This window comes from Diadema antillarum, unplaced genomic scaffold (genome assembly GCF_040938485.1).
Source record: "Diadema antillarum isolate AM-2024a unplaced genomic scaffold, OU_Dant_1.0 seq00000333_RagTag, whole genome shotgun sequence".
Lineage (NCBI taxonomy): Eukaryota > Metazoa > Echinodermata > Echinoidea > Diadematoida > Diadematidae > Diadema > Diadema antillarum.
Window position 1 is genome coordinate 318,151 of NW_027271349.1, and position 20,132 is coordinate 338,282.

The following is a 20,132-nucleotide window of genomic DNA, read 5'->3' on the forward strand; positions in this document are numbered from 1 at the left end:
GCTTTTTCCAAACTTATGAAAAAGTCTGCAAAGGATGATATGACTGAAAGAAAAACAGCAATTAATTTCATAACAATCAATTTTGTTGAAAATTCTAGTCTGCCCTTATTTGTCCCCCCCCCCCATCATACAACCTTTATCAGAGTTATTTGAAAGAGTATTTTTTCTCGTCATAATCATCATTATTATCATAATAATAATAATCATCATCATTATAACCATCATAATTATCACATCATCAATATATCCATAATTATTACATCATCATCATCATCACCACCACCATCATAATCATCATCACCATCACCATCGTCACCATCGTCACCATCACCATCACCATCACCATCGTCACTATCACCATCACCATCACCATCACCATCACCATCACCATCACCATTACCATCACCATCACCATCATCAACACCATCACCACTTCCATTCTTCAAGAGGACCTCCTGGTTTAACTCCACCAGCCGCGCGCTTGCTATCTTCGGCAAAGTTATAACCACTCTAGGCTGAATCGGGAAAGCCCATCCTCCCAAGCACGGACTCACCTCTGCAAACAAACTGCAGATCTCCTTGATCTGCTTGAGGGCGGGGATGACCCAGTTGTCCTTCCTCAGCTCCTCCACAAACTTGTCTATCCACTGCAGCTTCTGGGAGTCTCGGTCCTGGGAGGGGGAAGGGGGGAGTACAAGACTTCTTTATAACAAGATTTGACTGTACACCGAGTCTCCATCCCACATATTTACGCATCAATCCTGATACAATGGCAACCTTTAATCTTACATGTCACTATTCCAATGACCAATGTACATCATCTCACGTTCTCATACAATATCAATTTGTAGATATCTTGCAACCTCATCTCTCAATCAGAAACAGGATGATGTGAAGCAAGACTGTCGGTTTGTAACAGCAATGCTAAAGATCTCTTTCATTTTGGATATGATATCACAATGAAAGATTAGCAAAGTAGCATTAAATATCAACACATTGACCCTCAGAAGTGCAAGTTTGGCAATGCTTTCAAATATAATGAAAGAGGCATAATGCAGAACACTCTGTATGTTAGAAGACACATAAAAAGCTGCATTTGCAGATGCCCACATGGTCACAGTGGTTTTTTTTCCCTCTCTCTCTCTCTCTCTCAAAACTCTCTGTGGTTCTGTGAAGCCTGGCAACTTACCTGTGAGCAGCTGTAGTCCAGGATCTTGGTGTGGGCATGCAGGGCCTGGTCCATGATGTCCGTAGGAACGTCCTGCTGGTGGGCCAGGGTCCAGAGGAGAGACAGGACCTTGTGGGCCATGAGGCCGTCTTTGTCGTCTTCCGCTAGCCGCCGGATCAGTTCCAGGAGCTTTTCTCTCTGTTTGGTGCTGGCAGTGGCCCAACTGTCCTGTGGGGTCAAGCAACAATTGAACAAAGGTATGCTCAATAGTATGGAAAGGCAGCATTTTGTACAATGACATTAAAAGGCTTTTGGCTTTTATTTTTACATATCAAAGTGTATTATGACAAAAATATATACTCTGCTCATGTAGCAAAACACAAAACCCCAAATTTTTGCATGCATAAAACTTTCACCAATTTCAGGAGGTGCCCAATTCCCAAAAGTGAAATGCACTGGAAATTGTTTTTCTACACAATTCAGTACACATAATATTTTCAGTATAAAAGTTTTTCACAGTTGGAAATTCACTACAAATTTCATGCTACCAAAAAGGCCATCGAGTCCAATTTGCAAAAGTTTTGTGTCAAGAACGTTTCCAGTTTTGCGGTACCCCTATTAAAAGAGGATATTATTCAATACTGTATACGCCATATATTTCGCGAGTCTAAATTTTTGCGAATCGGGAATTCCGAACGATTTTGCAAGTGGTTAAATTCGCGATCGTGGAGTCCTGCACTGAACGGAGAAATGTACACGCGTATGTCACATCCACATCGGGATCAGACTTAATACTTTCGCGTGTTTTTAATTTCGCGAATAGCACCCGACTCGCGAAATTCGCGAAAATAAAAACCTCGCGAAATATTCGGCGTATACAGTACGTGCTTCAGGAATCTCGAGTGGATTCCACTGATTATTTTCATCCATCATCTTGGCAACACTCTGACGGCAGTGGAGTGTGGAGTGGATAAGGCCTTGGACTCTTTAAACAAGAGCTCCTCAGTTCACATCCAACTCAGTACACTTATCCCTGGATCTGTTTTACCCACTATGTTTCTCTCCTGGGCCCAGGACTGTAGTAAAACAGGCACTTGCCAATGCTAGGGAAAAAACAAAGGCAAGGCCCTCTCGGACAGTAGTGCTTATATTGATGAGACAACAGTAAGACTGTATGATCATTACTATTGATGTCAACTTTATAGACATCACATTATACGGGCTCCTGATACATTGAAAGCATGCCTGTCAAAACTATATATAGAAATTGACACCAAAATACTGCAGAAGTGTAACTAGAAACTAGCACGAAATAAAAGCACACAAATATCTTTGCTTGCAGTATGTTCCAGCAGTGATGTCTTGATTCCACTGAATTAAGAATATGCGAAAATCTTCTTGCCCAGCCGAGCGCAAAAAAATCAGTTGCACAAAAATGTCTACTTTTACAGTAAACGGCTGAAGAAACCACAGAGTTTATATCCCATCAAGGAAATCCTCGTATCGAATAAAGTAGTGTATCAAAAGAAACCACACTGGTGTTCTAGAAAGAGTGGGAGCACATACCTGGAAGCAGTCGAAGAGATGATCCAGCTGTTCTGGGGAAAAGTCCCAAGCCAGCTTGGCTAGGAGATCATGGACGTTCTTGACAATGGCCTCATGCTTGCCAACCTGAAGTGCATTATAAACACAAACGTCCAAGTTGATTTAATTCACTGTGTCCTAGAAACCACATATCTGTAGGTTGGTGCTGTATCTTTATATTTCGATTTTTTTTTTAAACAATCTAATGTTAGTCTTTTATAGAGAAGAGAAAGACATTCTTTCATATGAGCTCTTTGTTGTTCATGTCAAATCTTTCTGTGTTGCACAATTTTCAACAGTCTCTCTATTACAAAATACATGATTTTTACAATGGCAACAATTACAATTCCTGTTTGAAATCTGGCATTTATGTATTTATTCTACTCTAATTTAATTCATCTTTAAAGAATTTTCCCAGTTCCATTTAATCTTTTACAATAAGAGATATCCAATGAAATTCAAAGGTATCAAATTAATGATAAGTATGACAAAGAGAAAGATAGCGGTGGGAAGAAACAGAGGATTTTAAAAAATTTTTACCTGTGCTGCCCATATGTTGTCCAGGTCTTCCATGGTAAGTGCCTTTTCCTTGATCACGAACCTCAGAATCTTCTCCAACTTCTCCACATACTGTTGGGATACAAAATATGGGTAAATGGCAGTAAAGCCAATGATCACACATCTGGACTGAGGATGACAGGGGTACAGATTTGCCCCCCTACACAGAAGATATACAATTGTAATGGAAGGCATTCTCAAACTTCTTAAGACATCTGCAAGATTTCAGGGAGAGGAATGTAACTGTCTAGGCATGGCATTTCCATATTAAGCAAGGCACATATTTTGAAATTCCTTCATGTAGCTCGACTAGTATGGTAGCATGGAGGTGGCAGAAAACCACCTAAAGAGAATTGAAAAATATTGCCATTATCACAGTTGTCTTTAGACAAATCCTCACATTATCACTGACATTTTGTGCATTACATTTGGATTGGAGCTCTCTTGTCTACATGTGAATTCTGCCATAAATAATTCATGACTTTATGCAGTGCTGCCACTAGCCACTTGGGAGGCCAAACATGGGGGCCAAACATGAAGAAGTTGATATTGCTTCTTACCTGGGGTTGATGGAGGCTGTCTCGAAGCACAATGCTCAGGACTTTATTTTCTTGGATCCATTCCTGGATTAAAATCAAAACACAAAATTAAACATAAGAAGAAGACGTCATATACAGCTCTGCATCATTTGACAATACATAGTGCACTACAGCTGGTGCTATTTCAAATGAAAATAAAAGTTTGTTTTCCTGGTCTTGGAGCACTTGTAGTTCAGTGGATAAGACTATGGATTATCACTCACAAGGTCCCGGGTTCAAAGCCCCTGGCTGCAGCGGTTGTGCCCCTAGACACAGCACCACATCTTCACGCTACCTAGTCTTCCAGAAGGGACTTGAAGCACTAAGTCCAGTGGTTGCTGGCCTATACAGGGCTGCACACTAACCCATTTTTTCTACCTGTCCAACCTTTCTGTCAGACCCGTAGGTACCCACTTTTTCAATTTTTTACTGGTCCATTCCTGAAAAGGTTACTGGTCCAACAGTGATTTTAACTGGTCAGGGACCATCTGACCAGCGCCAGTGTGCAGAGTTGCCTATAAGCATTACCTGCCACTTCAAACAAATCATGATTACGATGAGGTTTGCCTGACTTACCGCCATTCTCTCCGCTGTCAGGTACTCCTCCTCATCCATACCGGACTGCTTGTGGGTGTAGTACGTCACGTTGGCAATCACCTTGTTCACCTCATTGAGGGCATTCATCTTCCCGTTGAAGGAGGATATCTGTAGTAACCTGCAGCGAAGGAACAAGGTCACCCAGATCATAAAAGCATCAAAGGAAATGCTTCCTCGCTGCAATGTTCTTCTCTGGTGAAGTCCTACAAGATTACAAAGTACTATCTAGAGATGGCTTTTGTTTCAAAAATCTAAGTTTTGCTTTGCTTTGCTTTGCTTTGTTTTGTTTTGTTTTGCTTCTACTCTAAGTACTAACTCCCATGGCTGTAACATCTAAAGCATGATTCGGATTATCCCTGAACTCCAATGTGTTACCAAGGCAACTCTTCTTGCTTTGAAGATTAAATGTTTGAGCACCTGTTCTCCAGATATGATTGTGACCACAATTTCAAGATTGTATTTACTATGAAAGTTAACTTTTAAAGCCATAATGCATGATCCCTGTAACGAATTGTGTACAACCTTATCACTGATCCCTATGTAAGTAAATACACAGCTGAAAAATCTCGACTGGAGTCACTAGTAACAAATGAGCATACAATCTGGGGGGTGTTTCACAAAGCTGTTCTTAAAGTTAGGAAGGACTTATGAACGACTGGTGATCAGTTCTTGTGCTGAATTATTGAGATTCTGATAAGTATAGCACATAAGAACTGATCACCAGTCGTTCTTAAATCCTTCGTAACTTTAAGAACAGCTTTGTGAAACACCCCCCAGATGCACGCATTAGCTGAAGGACGCTTTTTGTGGTTTTTTAATGTACCCTGATGGGCAGTGAATGAAGATGGACTCAATCAGGCCACCCATGTTTTCCCACACTACCAGGTCTTTAACTGTACCTTAGGATCATCTTTAGTCTGAACATCTCCAGACCCTTTATTTTCTCCTCCTGGTTGGGTACCTTGGATACAAGATTCCTCAATGCCTGTGGTGGAGGGGGAAAACATGATATAATGATCTCTACCGTCAAAGAATAGCAACAGCAAGAACTGGTTCAATGTAAAATGGAGGGGGGGGGGGACAAATTACACAAGACATATTAACATGTACTCTTCATATTTAGACTGTTGCATTCATGGACATATAAAAATGTGCCTTATCACTCCCTTAAGGTTAGCACCGAATTATGTGATGAGTGGTTATGTCATACTGACTTTTCTGTTACAAGACTTACATTATTTGTTTATGTGTTTGTTTGTTGTTGTTGTTGAGAAAGCTCCTGCATTTCTTTAATAATTTGAATCTGCATGCACACAAATAAACAAACTACCATGGTAATATCATACATCAAAGATCAGAATGAATCTCTTGTTCTTCAGTTGTGTCATGCAAAAATATTCTGCATTCCCTGTAACTAATAGGCGATATATAATCATCTTATGGTATCACTTTGGATTGGGAGGGGGGGGGGGGGGGGGAGTCCTTACCCTACTGTCAATAGTGATAGGAAAGTTATCTCACCTTGATGATAGAGGAGAGGGCATCGTTCCTGGCTTCATTTTTGGATTCCTTCTTCAACTCCTCATCTGAAAGACCATCCAGATAGCCCACCACTCGGTCCTAGAGGTACCAAGAGCAGAAATGAATCTCTTTAAAGGACAAGTTCACCTTCATAAACATAAGGATTGAGTGATTGTAGCAATATTAGTAGAACACATCATTGAAAGTTTGAGGAAAATCGGACAGTCTGTTCAAAAGTTATGAATTTTTGAAGTTTTTGTGCAGTAACCGCTGGATGAGAAGACTACTGCAGTGTATTAAATAACTCAGATTTCACATGCGTACAACAATATAAGGAAAATATAAAGAGAATTTCACAAAATTTCATCTTTTGAAAAAAAGTACACATTCCCTTGACTCGTTACCGACATATGTTATGGGTAATATTATTCCCCCTGCCTTTAGAAAGAGACAAGTCAAGCGGTCTTTTATTATGCGAAAAAAGTGAAAATATGTTGAATTTTCTTTACATTTTCTTTATACTGTTGTACGCATATGACTCACAAGCTGCAGTAGTCTCCTCATCCAGCGGTTCCAACACAAAAATTTTAAAAATTCATAACTTTTGCATCGATTGTCCAATTTTCCTCAAACTTTCACTGATGTGTTCTACTTATATTGCTGCATTTTCTCAATCCTTATGTTTATGAAGGTGAACCTGTCCTTTAATACAATGTCATCATTCATAGCAGTGCTTTTGTCAATACCCTTTGTAGATATGCTCATTTGCTTGAAACTTCAACTGTTAATTTAATTCATAGTTGTTTTTTCACACTATGTTTCAGTCTATATGCATGACATGCGCTTGTTTTGAAACTCGAAAATTCATGATTTCCTTTATTCGAGTACTATCTCACAGGCATTTGTACTGTATGTATTTTACATTCCACTGGGATAGAACGCAGCAATCCTGCAATCTACCTACTGGTGAAGAAGCTAATTCATGACAGTCTCTCTCACAGCTCAGAATTGCCAATTGCAGTGATTGCTTTGTTGTGCAGAACTATTGTTTGAAAGATGATTATAATAAACACTCATACCGGCAAAACCAGTTTTCACTTAAGAAATATTTCCGTGAACCAGCCTACTTGCCTCATGTGTAATCATCAAACTCGGGGTAAATAGCAGGTCAATAAAAAACAGTGTAACTGCCTTAGCCAGTAGTGTAGGCATGAAACAATCAAACCCCTTGTTCAATGTGTATTTCATACATACAGCTACTGCACACGATGACCATTACATTACATGCCATAAAAAGTGAACGTAACAACTTACCACAATTGGCATGAAGTGCGTCTGTACAGTGTTTTGTGTGAGAAGTTCATAGCACTGACCCCATGGCCTGCAAAATTCAAATGAAAGGTCACATGAAGCAATGAAATCATTTCCACATACAACTGCTGTACAGAATCTTAACAGTTTCACAGCATTTCATATGCTTTTGTCATTTCCTTGACTTGGTAAACCTCTCAATGAATATATGGGCTCTGTCAAACTTGTATCAAATAATAATTTAAAATCAAAACTAAACACATAGCACACTGATGGAGGGTAAAAATGAGTGTTTGGATAGGACAGGCATTTAACTCTAAAGTCTGGCATCTCATAATTTGAGGAAAAGACAAAGAATCACTGCTAGAGTAATCATCACTGTTTGCGACAGGTTGCCTATTTGTGGCAGGGGCCGTTTCATTCATTGATGAAAAGGCCCAATCAGGCGCAAGAGTACCCTCACTTTCCATAACACTTACAAGTAGCTCTTGCTCTAGATCTATAGTGGGACTAAGCACACTTGATGCTCTTTAGCTGTTTTGTCGATGAATGAAACTGCCCCTGCCACTAACAGGCACCCTGTCACAAACGGGAATGATTACCGTAGACCCACAACAACCAAATTTTAGTCTTTTTCTCTTCTCCATACTTTGTAAAATCACAATTTCAGATTTACAATATTCTTTGTACTCCACTTTGCCTATTCATTCTTTTTTTACTTTGAAGTAAGCATAAAAACAAGCGCTAAAGATTTGAATTTCTCAATCTGGTCCCCCCCCCCCCCCCGCCCTTTGACACATTCCTTGCTTTTTCAGGACTTGCAAAGAATGCTGGATTTGAACTGAACATAAGACAATTTCAGAAGAGGCATGACTTCTTATTCACTGATATTCAAGTAGACATGGAACAAGTGCTATTTAAAAGGCATGTCTTTCTGGTCAGTAGCACCAACCATCAAACTCTGTCTTTGAAACAAATATGTTCATTGAAAATTGCTGCATAGCTTGGTTGGAATGTAAAATCCACATAACCAAACTGCACTGGATATGAGCATTTGATCACTGCTTGACACGTGCCCACTTTATTATCTCACTTGCCTTCTCCATGCTATTATCTTGGGAACAAGTACACAGAGAATGACCTTGGGCTGTGTCAACTATAAAATCAAAATAAGACTGAAGTGCACGAGCTGTACACTCGTGAAAATATTCTCACTTGCTAACAACTTTCCATATTTCCCTTGTCTTGTATCTCTTCCACAGCTTCAGTTTCATCTTGTGTGACTCTTACATTGCATCATGGTTTCTACAGCTCATAATGAAACAATGAAGTGGTTTCATTTCTCTCTCTTCCTCTCCCTCTCTATCTATCTTTCTCTCTTTATCTTTCTATCTCTCACCTGAGAAGAGCATGAATGATTGGAACATTGAGAGATTGGTTCTCATCCAGGAAACGTTCTTGGAGAATCTCAAAACCACCAAGGGTGCCAAAACGATTCAAGAGATCCACCAGCCAGCCCTAAAAATATACAAAACAACCAAAAAAGATATCTTAATCGATGTACAGTGTGAAAAAAAAGATATTTAATCGTATTGATATTTTCTTCCTTGCCCTTTAATCACCTCAATTACATTGAAAGTGTTGATTCTTCAATGAGTTGTATACTTGCCGAATTTCAGACAGCAAGTACACCTGGTACACAATGAAGTAACTTCAAACAAAATTAAATGAAAACTATATGAAAATTGTTTAGTACTAGCACATTTTTTTAAATATATATACACAACAGCAAGAAAGTTACGATTACTTTGGTAAAAATATGAATCTAACCATGTTACTACAGAGACAGGTCATATGTCCACGAAGGCAATCCCCTACCTTTGGATTTCTGATGTCCGGCGGCCGGGCAAAGATGTCGTTACTGTTGACCTGTGAGCACACACAGCACACAAAGATGAGAAAGTCTTCGAAGTTTCTTTTGTTTCTTGAAAGGGCTAATTATAATTGACCACAAACTTTTCTGCCTTACATAAAGATATGATAACCAAGAAAGTCTTTCAGGAAGCTCTGCAATTATAAAAAGAATTTTAAAAAAAGGTGACATGTTTTGTTATAAGTATCCTGGTCGAAAGGAAATTATTGGGTTTGTTTCAGTTTCTTTGTTTCAGTTTTGTTCTCCCCACCACCTATCAAGTGGGATAACACTTGTTGCTACTGGAGCTATTTACACAAAGACAGGCACAAGTCACTGGCCGTTTAACTTTGCCCTCTTAACCCGTTGAGGATGAGTCCCGAGTATACTCGAGCAGGTGTCTATGGGAAATGTGTGTTGTAGCAAACAGTCCGTCCTCAACAGGTTAATTTGGTACAGAGCTGAGTTTCTTCCTAGATGTCTGTCAAGAAATGTGGACTAATGATATCTAGACATACCTGTGCTCCCATTGGTACAGTCTCTGATTGTCTGGCACCATTAAAAACATGGAATCTGTGAAAGAAAAATAAATGTGGGATGCTATTCATTTCTGCGCACTGTTCAAGTTGAAGGTGTATAAAGGAAATGCCATGCACATTGAGAAAATTCACAATGAAATACAACAGCTACAGCCATAATTGTGGCACAGAAACTGCATCAAATGCCATAAATGTCTTCAACGTTGCCAATTTGAAGACTTTGTGATGAAATATGGATTCATAGAGGCTGTACAGAGCAGGAACATTGTCAAAAACACACACACAAAAAATGTCAAACCATCAAACTGTCAAATTTAACACAACACTTGAGAACATACATCATACTTAGACCCTTAAAAGTGGCATAAATGCAAACATTTTAACAGTGAGAGTTAAGAGAAACCTACTAATATATATAAATACCAAAAAAAACATTGTTGACCTTGTCTCATATATTCCTAAAAGTCTTAGTAAATTTTCAGATTCTGTAGCCTCAACAAGCGCTGTGGGATGTTATCTGTTCAATAGAATGCTGCCAATGATTTTGAAATAAGAAATCTTTGATACAGGTTGTACAGTAGTTCCTCTTAAATCATAAAATTTCTGAAGAATTGACTTTGTGATCCATACTGTCATTAAAAAAAGAAAAAGAAAAAAGGTTTCTCGCAGTTCTGATCATCATCAAAACCCACTTAGGGTCCAATACTGGATGGCTTTTTCTCTGTACTGACACTTAGTACTTTTTGTTGTGTCACCAGGGACCTGTCTCATAAAGAGTTGCGACTGATCTTACGCTAGATTTATTGAGCGCAACTCAGTGAATCAAGCGTAAGTTCAATATTAAGCGAAAGTCCTGTTTCATTAATACACTTACGGTTGATTTCGAAAAAAAAATAAAGCGTAACTCTTGGTAGATTGATTTTTATTTGCAATCAATCGCACTGTTGTTTATGAAACGCAATTTGCGATAGATTGCAACTTACGCTCAATCTTTACGAAACATGCCCCAGAAACTAAGAGCAGCCTGGCGGACAATTGATACGTACTTGCAGAGAGGATTTAGGGCCATGGCAAGCAGCTCAAGAAGGGGAAACCAATCTTGGGAAAGCTTGAAGACACACAGCTCGATCAGTTTCTCTGTGTTTTTCATGATACAGCGCTGTCAAAGGACACAAAAAGAAACAATATGAAATCAATTATAATGTGGCTGATGCATCATAAAATTACTATTTATATGTATGTATGTGTGTGTGTGTGTATATATGATTCATTGTTGAGTGTGTGTGTGTGGGGGGGGGTTATTGCTACAGATAGAAAGTTGCGTAAATGTTCTCAGCAGTTGTATTTTATTCAGTGAAATTATCCTGTTTTTAATACTACTTTGAAGCAGCCATTCTATATGTATTGAATTATGCATTTATTGTGTACATGATATTCGTTTGCATATTAGCGCTATCATTATTTCATTTGAATCATACTGTTATTTATGTATAAAGTACGTGAACCCCTATCAAAACTGACTTTGCAACAACAAAAATAGAATGTGAACTACATAGCACATCACAATGCTCTTGTCATTCTTTGCTTTCATGTGGCAAATAATCTCCAAATTGGGGTGACCCTTTTCTGTCCAGTGTCTAAATGGACATGTGAGAAAATAAAAGAGATTACGTCCAATCCCAGACTTACATGAATTTCAAACTTCCATCCACTGACGGCTTCATCAGTGAGGATTTTTGTGAAGGATATTGTCAGTCCATCGCGGAAGAAACGCTGGCATGGCTCACTCCTGACATCAAGACCTGTAAAATACACAAAAATATGCGTCAAGACCTGTAAAATATACACAAATATGCGTCAAGACCTGTAAAATATACACAAATATGCATCAAGACCTGTAAAATATGCAAAAATATGCATCAAGACCTGTAAAATATACAAAAATATGCATCAAGACCTGTAAAACATGCAAAAATATGCATCAAGACCTGTAAAATATACAAAAATATGTACACTTCAAAGTGTGATATACATATCGGAGGCCAGAATCTTTTTGGTTTGCATAACAATGACCCCAGTGAATATCACCTTTCAACTTCATATATCAACTTTTTCTTAAAGAAGGTAGAATATTTTAGTAAAGTATTGAAAGATCTTTCAACTCATTTCAACTGAACACAATGATCTACCTGGTGACTGTGTGTTTACATTTTATTCTTTCAACCTCACACAACTCTGATCACAGCTCTTGCCTTCCAGTGTCTAGTCTTCATATATCTCGCTCACTCAAACTAAATCTTGAGTACTGGTTTCACTTCCACTTCCAAAACTGGAAAGAAGTTTGATTTTATCTTTTAATCTAATGTTAAGCTCACAACAATAAATGTCATTGATAGGCGATATTTCTGATTAACTTTTAAGAGTTTGCAAGTACATTATTAAATGTTTAAGAGGGTTGAAGACATCATATCTAATCTAAAAATAGAGAAGAAATTAATGGAATTTTGTTGAAGTGGTTCACAAGAATGCTAAAGCTGTTTGATTCATAACAAATCAGTTTTTATACAGTGTACATCATCCTCTTTTCACATACCTGATAACTTTGAGAGGGCTTGTAAGTAAGAGCAACAACTTTTAAAAACTACTGTACAAATGGAAATATTTCGTGCAGCATAAAAATAAAAACATGTGAATATTTTCACACATATGTCCCACTAAGAAATGTCTTGATTCCGCGGAATAAAAACACACAAAATTCATCTTACCCGGCCAAGCACCAAAAATCACTCATGCAAAAAATATCCACTTTTACAGAGCTAGTATAATCATATGATCACAGTAAAGTTTGTGTTTTTCTTAGGACATAAATCTAATGTTGCATTTCCTATTAGAAAGAATGCCTTGCTATTTTGGAAACTATTTCAACCATTCTTCATAAAAATATATGCAATATATTACATCTGAATGAGAGATGTTACGAGCAAATGTTTTATGACTTCAGAAGCTTTCAATATACACTGGCCCATGTACCAAGTCTCCGTAGCTCTCTGTTCATATACTGAAAGGTAGCAGCACTGGAAAAAAAAAGGTTGAATAGAGGTTTTTGTAATCACTTAAGCCTCAGCTGACTATCAGCTGTTTACGTCATGTTGGTTTCACTTTTGATCCTCTGTTCATGTACATGTATCTAAACATTTCTCACTACATTATCAACTGATAACTCATTTCATATGTCGACTACAAGATGTCACACAGTTTTGTTTTATTCATTGCATCACAGCTTATATTGGCCTCATATCAACTGAGCCCTGTTGCATAAAAGTTGAGATCAGACTTAAATCAGAAAGTCAGACATAGGCCTTTGAATACTCAATTCTAATGGGCTGAAACCCGACTTATGTTTGCATTTCTGACTTAAATGTTTTATTGCATCTTTTTATGAAACAGGGTCGGTGATTACCGGTAGTCTTTCTTTCTTTCTTTTTTTCTAGCTTGCTTATCAAATGATATGCATATCTGCACATATGTAGCTATTAGGAATTACTTAATTCAGTCAGTCATTCAATCATCATATTTTTTTTTTCTTTAAACTGGTCTGTCAATTAGTACAAGGGATTGTACAGTCTTGGTTGAGACCTAACTTCAGGTTTCTAAAAATTGTTTTTTCCTTGGTGAGATATTGAGAAACCTCTTTATGCAATGTGAAAGAGGATGTAACTCCAAGAGAAATTCAACGCTTATTTCATGAATATTGGTTTTGAAATGGCTGAAATATCCAAAATTGAGTGATCCTCATAAAAGGTGGGACCCACCTTTTACTACCATCGCTTTGTTTTACTTAATTTTTGGATGTCTCAGCCATTCCAAAACCGATTTTCATCAAATAAACTTTGAACTCCTCTTAGAATGCTTTGCTCTGCACTTTATAAGTGGTTTCTTGGTATCTCACAAAAGTTAAAAGACCAATCCTCAGCTCCACCAATACTATACTATCCCTTTAGTGAAAAGGGGGCTGTAAGCACTAAACCATTTAAAGCAAGGTAGTCAACATGTATTGAGAAAAGCAAACAAACGAACAAACAAACAAACAAACAAGCAAACAAACAAAAACAAACAAACAAAAAACCCAAACAAACAAACAAACAAACAAGCTTTACAATATCCTCTCCTTACCCTTCTTGCTGAGGTCAATGGCAGCCTCCAGCAGGACCTCCAACTCTCCCTTGGGAAGTACCGGGATGACCCAGCGGGGTTTGTTGATCATCTCATCCAGTCGGGCCAGGGAGTCGATGGGGAAGGGCGGCTCTTCCATCTCCTGTACGTCCTCCCCTCCATCGCTGCCCCCCTCCAATGTTTCGGATGGCTGAGGAAGGGACAATGTTGACACTCGCATGACACTAAGTTCTGGTGGTGATCTATTACTTGGTCTACTCCAACTTTGTTTAATAGCCATTTGGTCTCAACCCACATGGTCTAATCCCGTTTTGTCTACAACCAGTTCGTCTAATGACCATTTAGTCCAATTACCACTTAGTCTCATTACCAGTTGGTCTATTTGTAGATGGGCTATGCCATTTTGTCTAATATCTACAGTTAATTAGACAAAATAGGGGGAAAATTAAGGAGACAAAATTTAATTTTACCATCTGGTCATTAGGCGAAATGATGATTAGCCAAATTGGGCATCAGACCAAGTGGAGATTAGACCAAACAGGCATCAGACGAAATTGATAGTAGACCAAATGAGTTTAGCTGAAGTGGTGTTAGACGAACTAGGAAGTAGGCCATCTGATATTATGACCAAGTGGCATCTCTGCATTGTGAAGCATACCAAATGTTTGCACTTCACATTTCATAAGAGATGTACTTGGTTCACTCAATATTGCTATTAACAATGTTGCAAATTTCATTGGGAAGGGGGGGGGGGGGATACATTGCAGTAGGAGAGTTAGTGGGTGATTTGTGAAAATCTATACTATGAAGTCATGCCAAATACTCAACAGCAGAGTTCATTTTGTGGCAGGACAAGTTCATCACAGCTGTGCAAATGTGGTTATAATGTTCACATCGATAACAATAGAAGTCATGGTAACAAATCTCATTTAGACAACAAATGCTTTACAGTCAAATCTAGGATAGACGATGACATATTCACAGCAGTAACGACAAGATTACGGGACAGGTTCTACTCTGTTTGGTTTTCATCTGGGCAGCATTCTGACCAAAAACATCAGGCATCTGTTGAGGAGCACATATCTCAATACACCAATTCTCACAAACACACAGTATACATCTGACAGAGTCCAACTGTCACTACAAAATCAAGGACTTCAAAAGTATATTAGATATTCCCATTACCACAGCTCTATAAAACCTGAGCAAAATACAAGATTGCCCGTCAAAGTACGATGTACATGTACATGTAGGCTTCCCTTCGTATTTTAGCTTATTTCACAAATGCTTTCCCTCTTCACATGACAATTACCGCACTTGTCAAATTACTGGGTACAATTGTAAATGTTTCTGTCAAGCTGTGATTACCAGTACATCATCCATTAGTTAGAATCACCACATGACATTAGAGGTATCATCGGTTAATGAAATTCTTGTTGCAACAAAGTAAAAATTCTGGTACCAAAATTAACATCTATATCTTTACATGCTTTATTGTCCAGCAATTACAAAGTTTTGATACAACGGAAGAGAACGGCTAGTCCCAAGAACTTTGTTATAAAGGGAGTAGCCTATGTATTGTACCTGCTGTCCGGGCAACTGCTGTGGTGGAGATGGGTGTGGTGGAACAAGAGGTGTGGTCTCTGGCGTGCTATCCCCGCCCCCAGTGGGTGTGCCTTTCATTCCCAATGTCATCCTGGCCCTAGATCTGGTGGAAGCGGTCTGGGCGGTCTAGGGTTAGTCCCAACGATACTGAGAAGTCCCTTGAGAAATCCTTGTCAGATGCCATGCAAGGTCTGCCACCATCGCAGGTGTACGCTCTGTGGGTGGGTACGAAATATGGTGGGGAAAGAAAAAATAGTAATGAAACAATGCAGTGCCATGCAAGATCTGCCACCACTGCAGGTGTACGTGTGAGCAGGTAGAAAATGCGGTAGAAAAAAAAAATTGTAATGAATCAATGCTGTTAGCTACAGAAAGGAGAATGTCCTCATTACAAATATCATCTACATGCATCCTTTGACTTATGAAATCAGACTGTAGAGTAACAATGTTTCACACCCTCATCACAAATATCATCTACTTGCACTCTTTGACTTGTAATGAGACTATATAGCGTAGGAATATTCCACTATGGTGTGTGCAGGTGTAAAACATTGTGAGATATGGAGGGATGTGTCCAAAGTTGTTTTTTTTTTTTTCTAGAGGCAACAACGATTGTTGTTACATACAATGTACATGTAATCAGAGCTTAAATGAAATGAAAACAATCACACTGTACTCCAAAGAATAATCAAATTTCATGAGCACAGGTACTACAAACTAATCACTGGTTCATTCACATGATATCATTGGCATGATAATAAGATGGAACATCTACACTTAAAGGGATCGTATAGTTTTGGTTGAGACCTAATTTCAGGTTTCTAACATTTTTTGATGAGATAATGAGAAACCTCTTATGAAATATGAAAGAGCATGTAATTCTATGAGGAATTCAACATTTATTTGATGAAAATTGGTTTTGAAATGGCTAAGATATCCAAAAAAAGCGATTCTAATAAAGTGTGGGACCCACACTTTATTACGATGGCTTTGTTTTACTTTGTTTTTCGATGTTTCAGTCATTCCAAACCCGATTTTCATCAAATAAACTTTGAATTCCTCTTAAAATGGTATGCTCTGTACTGTATCATAAGCGTTTTCTTGGTATCTTGCAAAAAGTTAAAAGCCCAATTCTCATCTCCACCAATACTGTACCATCCCTTTAAAAAGGCATTTTACATTTCTCTGGATATTTCTGATTGGCATATAAAATGCACAGTGTAGTTTCCGCTCAAGGCGTTTTCACAACAGCTCAATGAAAATCCAAGCTTGAGATTTTTTTTTTAAACGATCGCAAATTAGCATGCTTTTTCATTTCCTATCATATATGCATCAAATGTGATAACTCGAACATTTTTAAAATCACTGCTCCCAATGGTGAACTGTACCTTTAACTGTCATCTGATGAAAGAGATGACAAGGGCAGTACAGCCCAATACAAGTTGATACATAATGCATGTGTAAACAGTGATTAGCACAGGCAGACATCATTGCTGCCACAAATGCACATGACACATTAAGATGACCTTTACCTACCCTACATGAGACCATTGAAGCAGACTCACCAATAGGCCAAACTATTCCCTTTAAAAACATTCATCCTTTAACTACATAATTCACCTTGATGTGTCAATAAAGGTATCAAAGAACTGCATAATATTCACAAATATATGATATGAGATGAAACTGATTTAAAAGATAATAAACTTTTATTACACATACATGGTAATTCAGAAGATCTATTTTCTGTACTAAAGCAGCATCTGGACCAGCATATTAACGAATTCACATCTATCCCCCATTCCCATCGTATTAAATACAGACATGCCAGTCAATCAATACCTAGTACAGCATTGGACATAATGTACATTTGTAGAACCATTTAATGAAACTGCTATAGAATCAGTGGTTTCATTACACATGCACTGTCATACACTCACTACATTGTGCTGGCATACGTCATATCTGAGTGAAAACAATCAATGTAAGCAAAGCTCGCCTCCAATATAAAATTGGACATCTGATAACATGATAACAATCAGCAAGCCTCATAAAGAAGTGCAGCACATATATATGGCTGTCCATGAACGTACACTGAAGGCACAATGGCCCGAATAATGCACATATATATTAAAATATGTATGTACGCAGATGAATCTGAACCTCCATATAGCACTGTAACTCCAGCAGTCACACAAGAATTATTACATTATACAACCAAATGGCAGTCAAGATTTTTTATTTATGATTTTTTTCTAATGTAGAAGCCCACTTATAGCATTCATTTCCTGACAACTTTGAATCAGCTAGATAGAATTTCACAAAAGAATTGTGAGATTAATAACTACAAATACCCCCCCCCCCCAAAAAAAAAGAAGAGATACGTATTGTATGACTAATACGGAATATGATGTTCGTGTGACCAACAAACCAGAAACTGCTCACTTATTTTCAAGACCCGGTAAAATGGGGATACTTGGAGTAGGAAGGCTTGCCCAGCTCAGATATTTATATACAAGAATCCCTAAAATGTGTGCAGCTTTATAACTGATCTCTATATAAGTACCTTTGGTATACACACAGCTGAAAAATCTCGACTGGAGTCGACTGTTCCCGATGTACACACGCTTTGCTGCACATACATGTACACTGTATACTCTGCCCTGTGCTGCAATTGTATTTGTGGTGTGCGAATGTACCCCGGTGGGCAGTGAATGAATCAGGACACCCATGAATCCCCACGCTACCTTGGCCCTGTTTTATGAAGAGTTATAATTGATTATATAATTGATTTCTATGGTACAATGTTAGTCTATGGCAGCCTGTGTGGTAAGGAAATTTATAATCGATTATATCTTTTGATAAAACGGGGCCCTGGTCTTTAATCAAACATTCAAAAAGACACAAGGTCATAACCCATTTGATGGCTACTAAAATTCTGACAAGGTTATAAATGCTATAACCTCATACAAGTAGGTATGCTATTTCTAACCTCATACAAGTAGGTAAGCTATACACTTGCACAAGGTCAACTATGCATAAATATAATGATGTGGATAATATATTGACAGCTGTACTGTACACATGCTGCTCTTCTTTTAAGGCTCCCTGGTTGTTAAATCAGGTCATCAGTTTATTAGATTTAGAGAAGCTCTAAGTTGTGTTGAGATGTCACACATTTGGGAAGGGCATTAAAGACATGTGCTGGGCGGCTAACATTCCCACATTTAAAAAAAAAAAAAAAAAGAATTGGGGGAAATTAAAGGGACTGTACAGTACTGGTTGAGGGAGGGATTCATGTTTTGAACATTCCTAAGTGAGATGATGAAAAGCCTCTTATGAAATATGAAAGAGCATGTAATTTTAAGAAGGATTCAACGTTTATTTGATGAAAATTGGTTTTCAAATGGCTGAGATATCCCCAAAAGTGCTGATAATAAAAGGCGACATGCCCCAACTTTATAAGTATCTCTGTTTCACCTTGTTTTTGGATATCTCAGCCATTTCAAAACCGATTTTCATCGAATAAACTTTTGATACCCCCTTAGAACCACATGCTCTTTGATATCTCATAGAGTGATTTCTGAATATCTCACAAAACGTTAAAAGCTAAATCTTCACATCGACCATAACTATACACACCCTTTAAAAGAGCAATCAGGAATATACCAGTGTTACAGTACATTGTACATGCCACTCATTACAGTAGGCACAACCAGGGATGCCAACATTCACCCATCAAAGCCAGGGAGACTCCATACAGCAATCAGGAAGATACTTGCATGTTAATACATGCATCTCCATGGGCAAAAATAATTCCCAAACCAGGGAGACTTTTATATATTATTTTCTCTTTTTTATATCCAGACATGAAGAAATTTATCTAATTTTTCGAGAAGTCTCCTACAGAATGAGGGATACTTGGCAGCTCTGTACATGTGGAAGGAAATTCAAGCCAAGAGGTCAAACACATTGCGTGTGTATTAAAGTAATAGAACGGCAGAGCACGCAAAGCACTCTGAGGAGATAGAATGTTACTGGTAGTACAAGGATATTCAACACATTGGGATCACCCCTCATTAAATCCTACACTACCGCCATGTTGCATTTCATCACTGATGACCAGTAGGCATACATGTCAATGACTTGCAAAAACAAAACAAAACAAAACAAAACAAAACAAAACAAAACAAAACAAAACAAAACAAAACAAAAACAAAACAAAACAGAAAAAGAATCCTCGAAATAAAAACAAATTCAAAGGCAAACAGCAACCTATACTCAAGTTAACATGTATTTTTGCTTTTTAAAGAAACAAAACAAGATAAAATCCCAGTGACAAAAATCATACCTATGCACACATGTATCATTGCTATGTACCTACAAATGTACAATGGTATGTCAGGGAGACCTGTATACAGCAGAAGGTCATTGCTAGCCAGCCACACATTCCATCACGCTACTTCAGCATGGAGGAACCCTCTACACGAGGGTAACATTTCCTCTTGTGCTGGCATCCACTGGAAGGATAACCTGCATTTCCAGACATATGGGATACAGCCCAGCATATCATCATTTGCTCCTTG

At 38.1% G+C, this 20,132-nt stretch overlaps 1 protein-coding gene across 1 annotated transcript in view; it reads right to left on the minus strand.

The window, feature by feature from the left end:
- LOC139730769 (ubiquitin carboxyl-terminal hydrolase 9X-like) overlaps positions 1 to 20,132 on the minus strand; it is an 83,323-nt gene that overhangs the window by 39,567 nt on the left and 23,624 nt on the right. Inside the window, exons 2-17 of the mRNA XM_071641630.1 lie at positions 15,526 to 15,761; positions 13,942 to 14,131; positions 11,458 to 11,570; positions 10,815 to 10,927; positions 9,748 to 9,802; positions 9,196 to 9,246; positions 8,717 to 8,835; positions 7,321 to 7,387; positions 6,007 to 6,105; positions 5,385 to 5,470; positions 4,465 to 4,603; positions 3,871 to 3,933; positions 3,293 to 3,382; positions 2,735 to 2,839; positions 1,190 to 1,396; positions 555 to 671 (exon numbers count right to left, since the gene is read on the minus strand). Of these exons, the coding sequence (XP_071497731.1) occupies positions 555 to 671; positions 1,190 to 1,396; positions 2,735 to 2,839; positions 3,293 to 3,382; positions 3,871 to 3,933; positions 4,465 to 4,603; positions 5,385 to 5,470; positions 6,007 to 6,105; positions 7,321 to 7,387; positions 8,717 to 8,835; positions 9,196 to 9,246; positions 9,748 to 9,802; positions 10,815 to 10,927; positions 11,458 to 11,570; positions 13,942 to 14,131; positions 15,526 to 15,636 (1,725 nt within the window). The 5' untranslated portion in view covers positions 15,637 to 15,761. The remainder of the gene's footprint in view (positions 1 to 554; positions 672 to 1,189; positions 1,397 to 2,734; positions 2,840 to 3,292; positions 3,383 to 3,870; positions 3,934 to 4,464; positions 4,604 to 5,384; positions 5,471 to 6,006; positions 6,106 to 7,320; positions 7,388 to 8,716; positions 8,836 to 9,195; positions 9,247 to 9,747; positions 9,803 to 10,814; positions 10,928 to 11,457; positions 11,571 to 13,941; positions 14,132 to 15,525; positions 15,762 to 20,132) is intronic.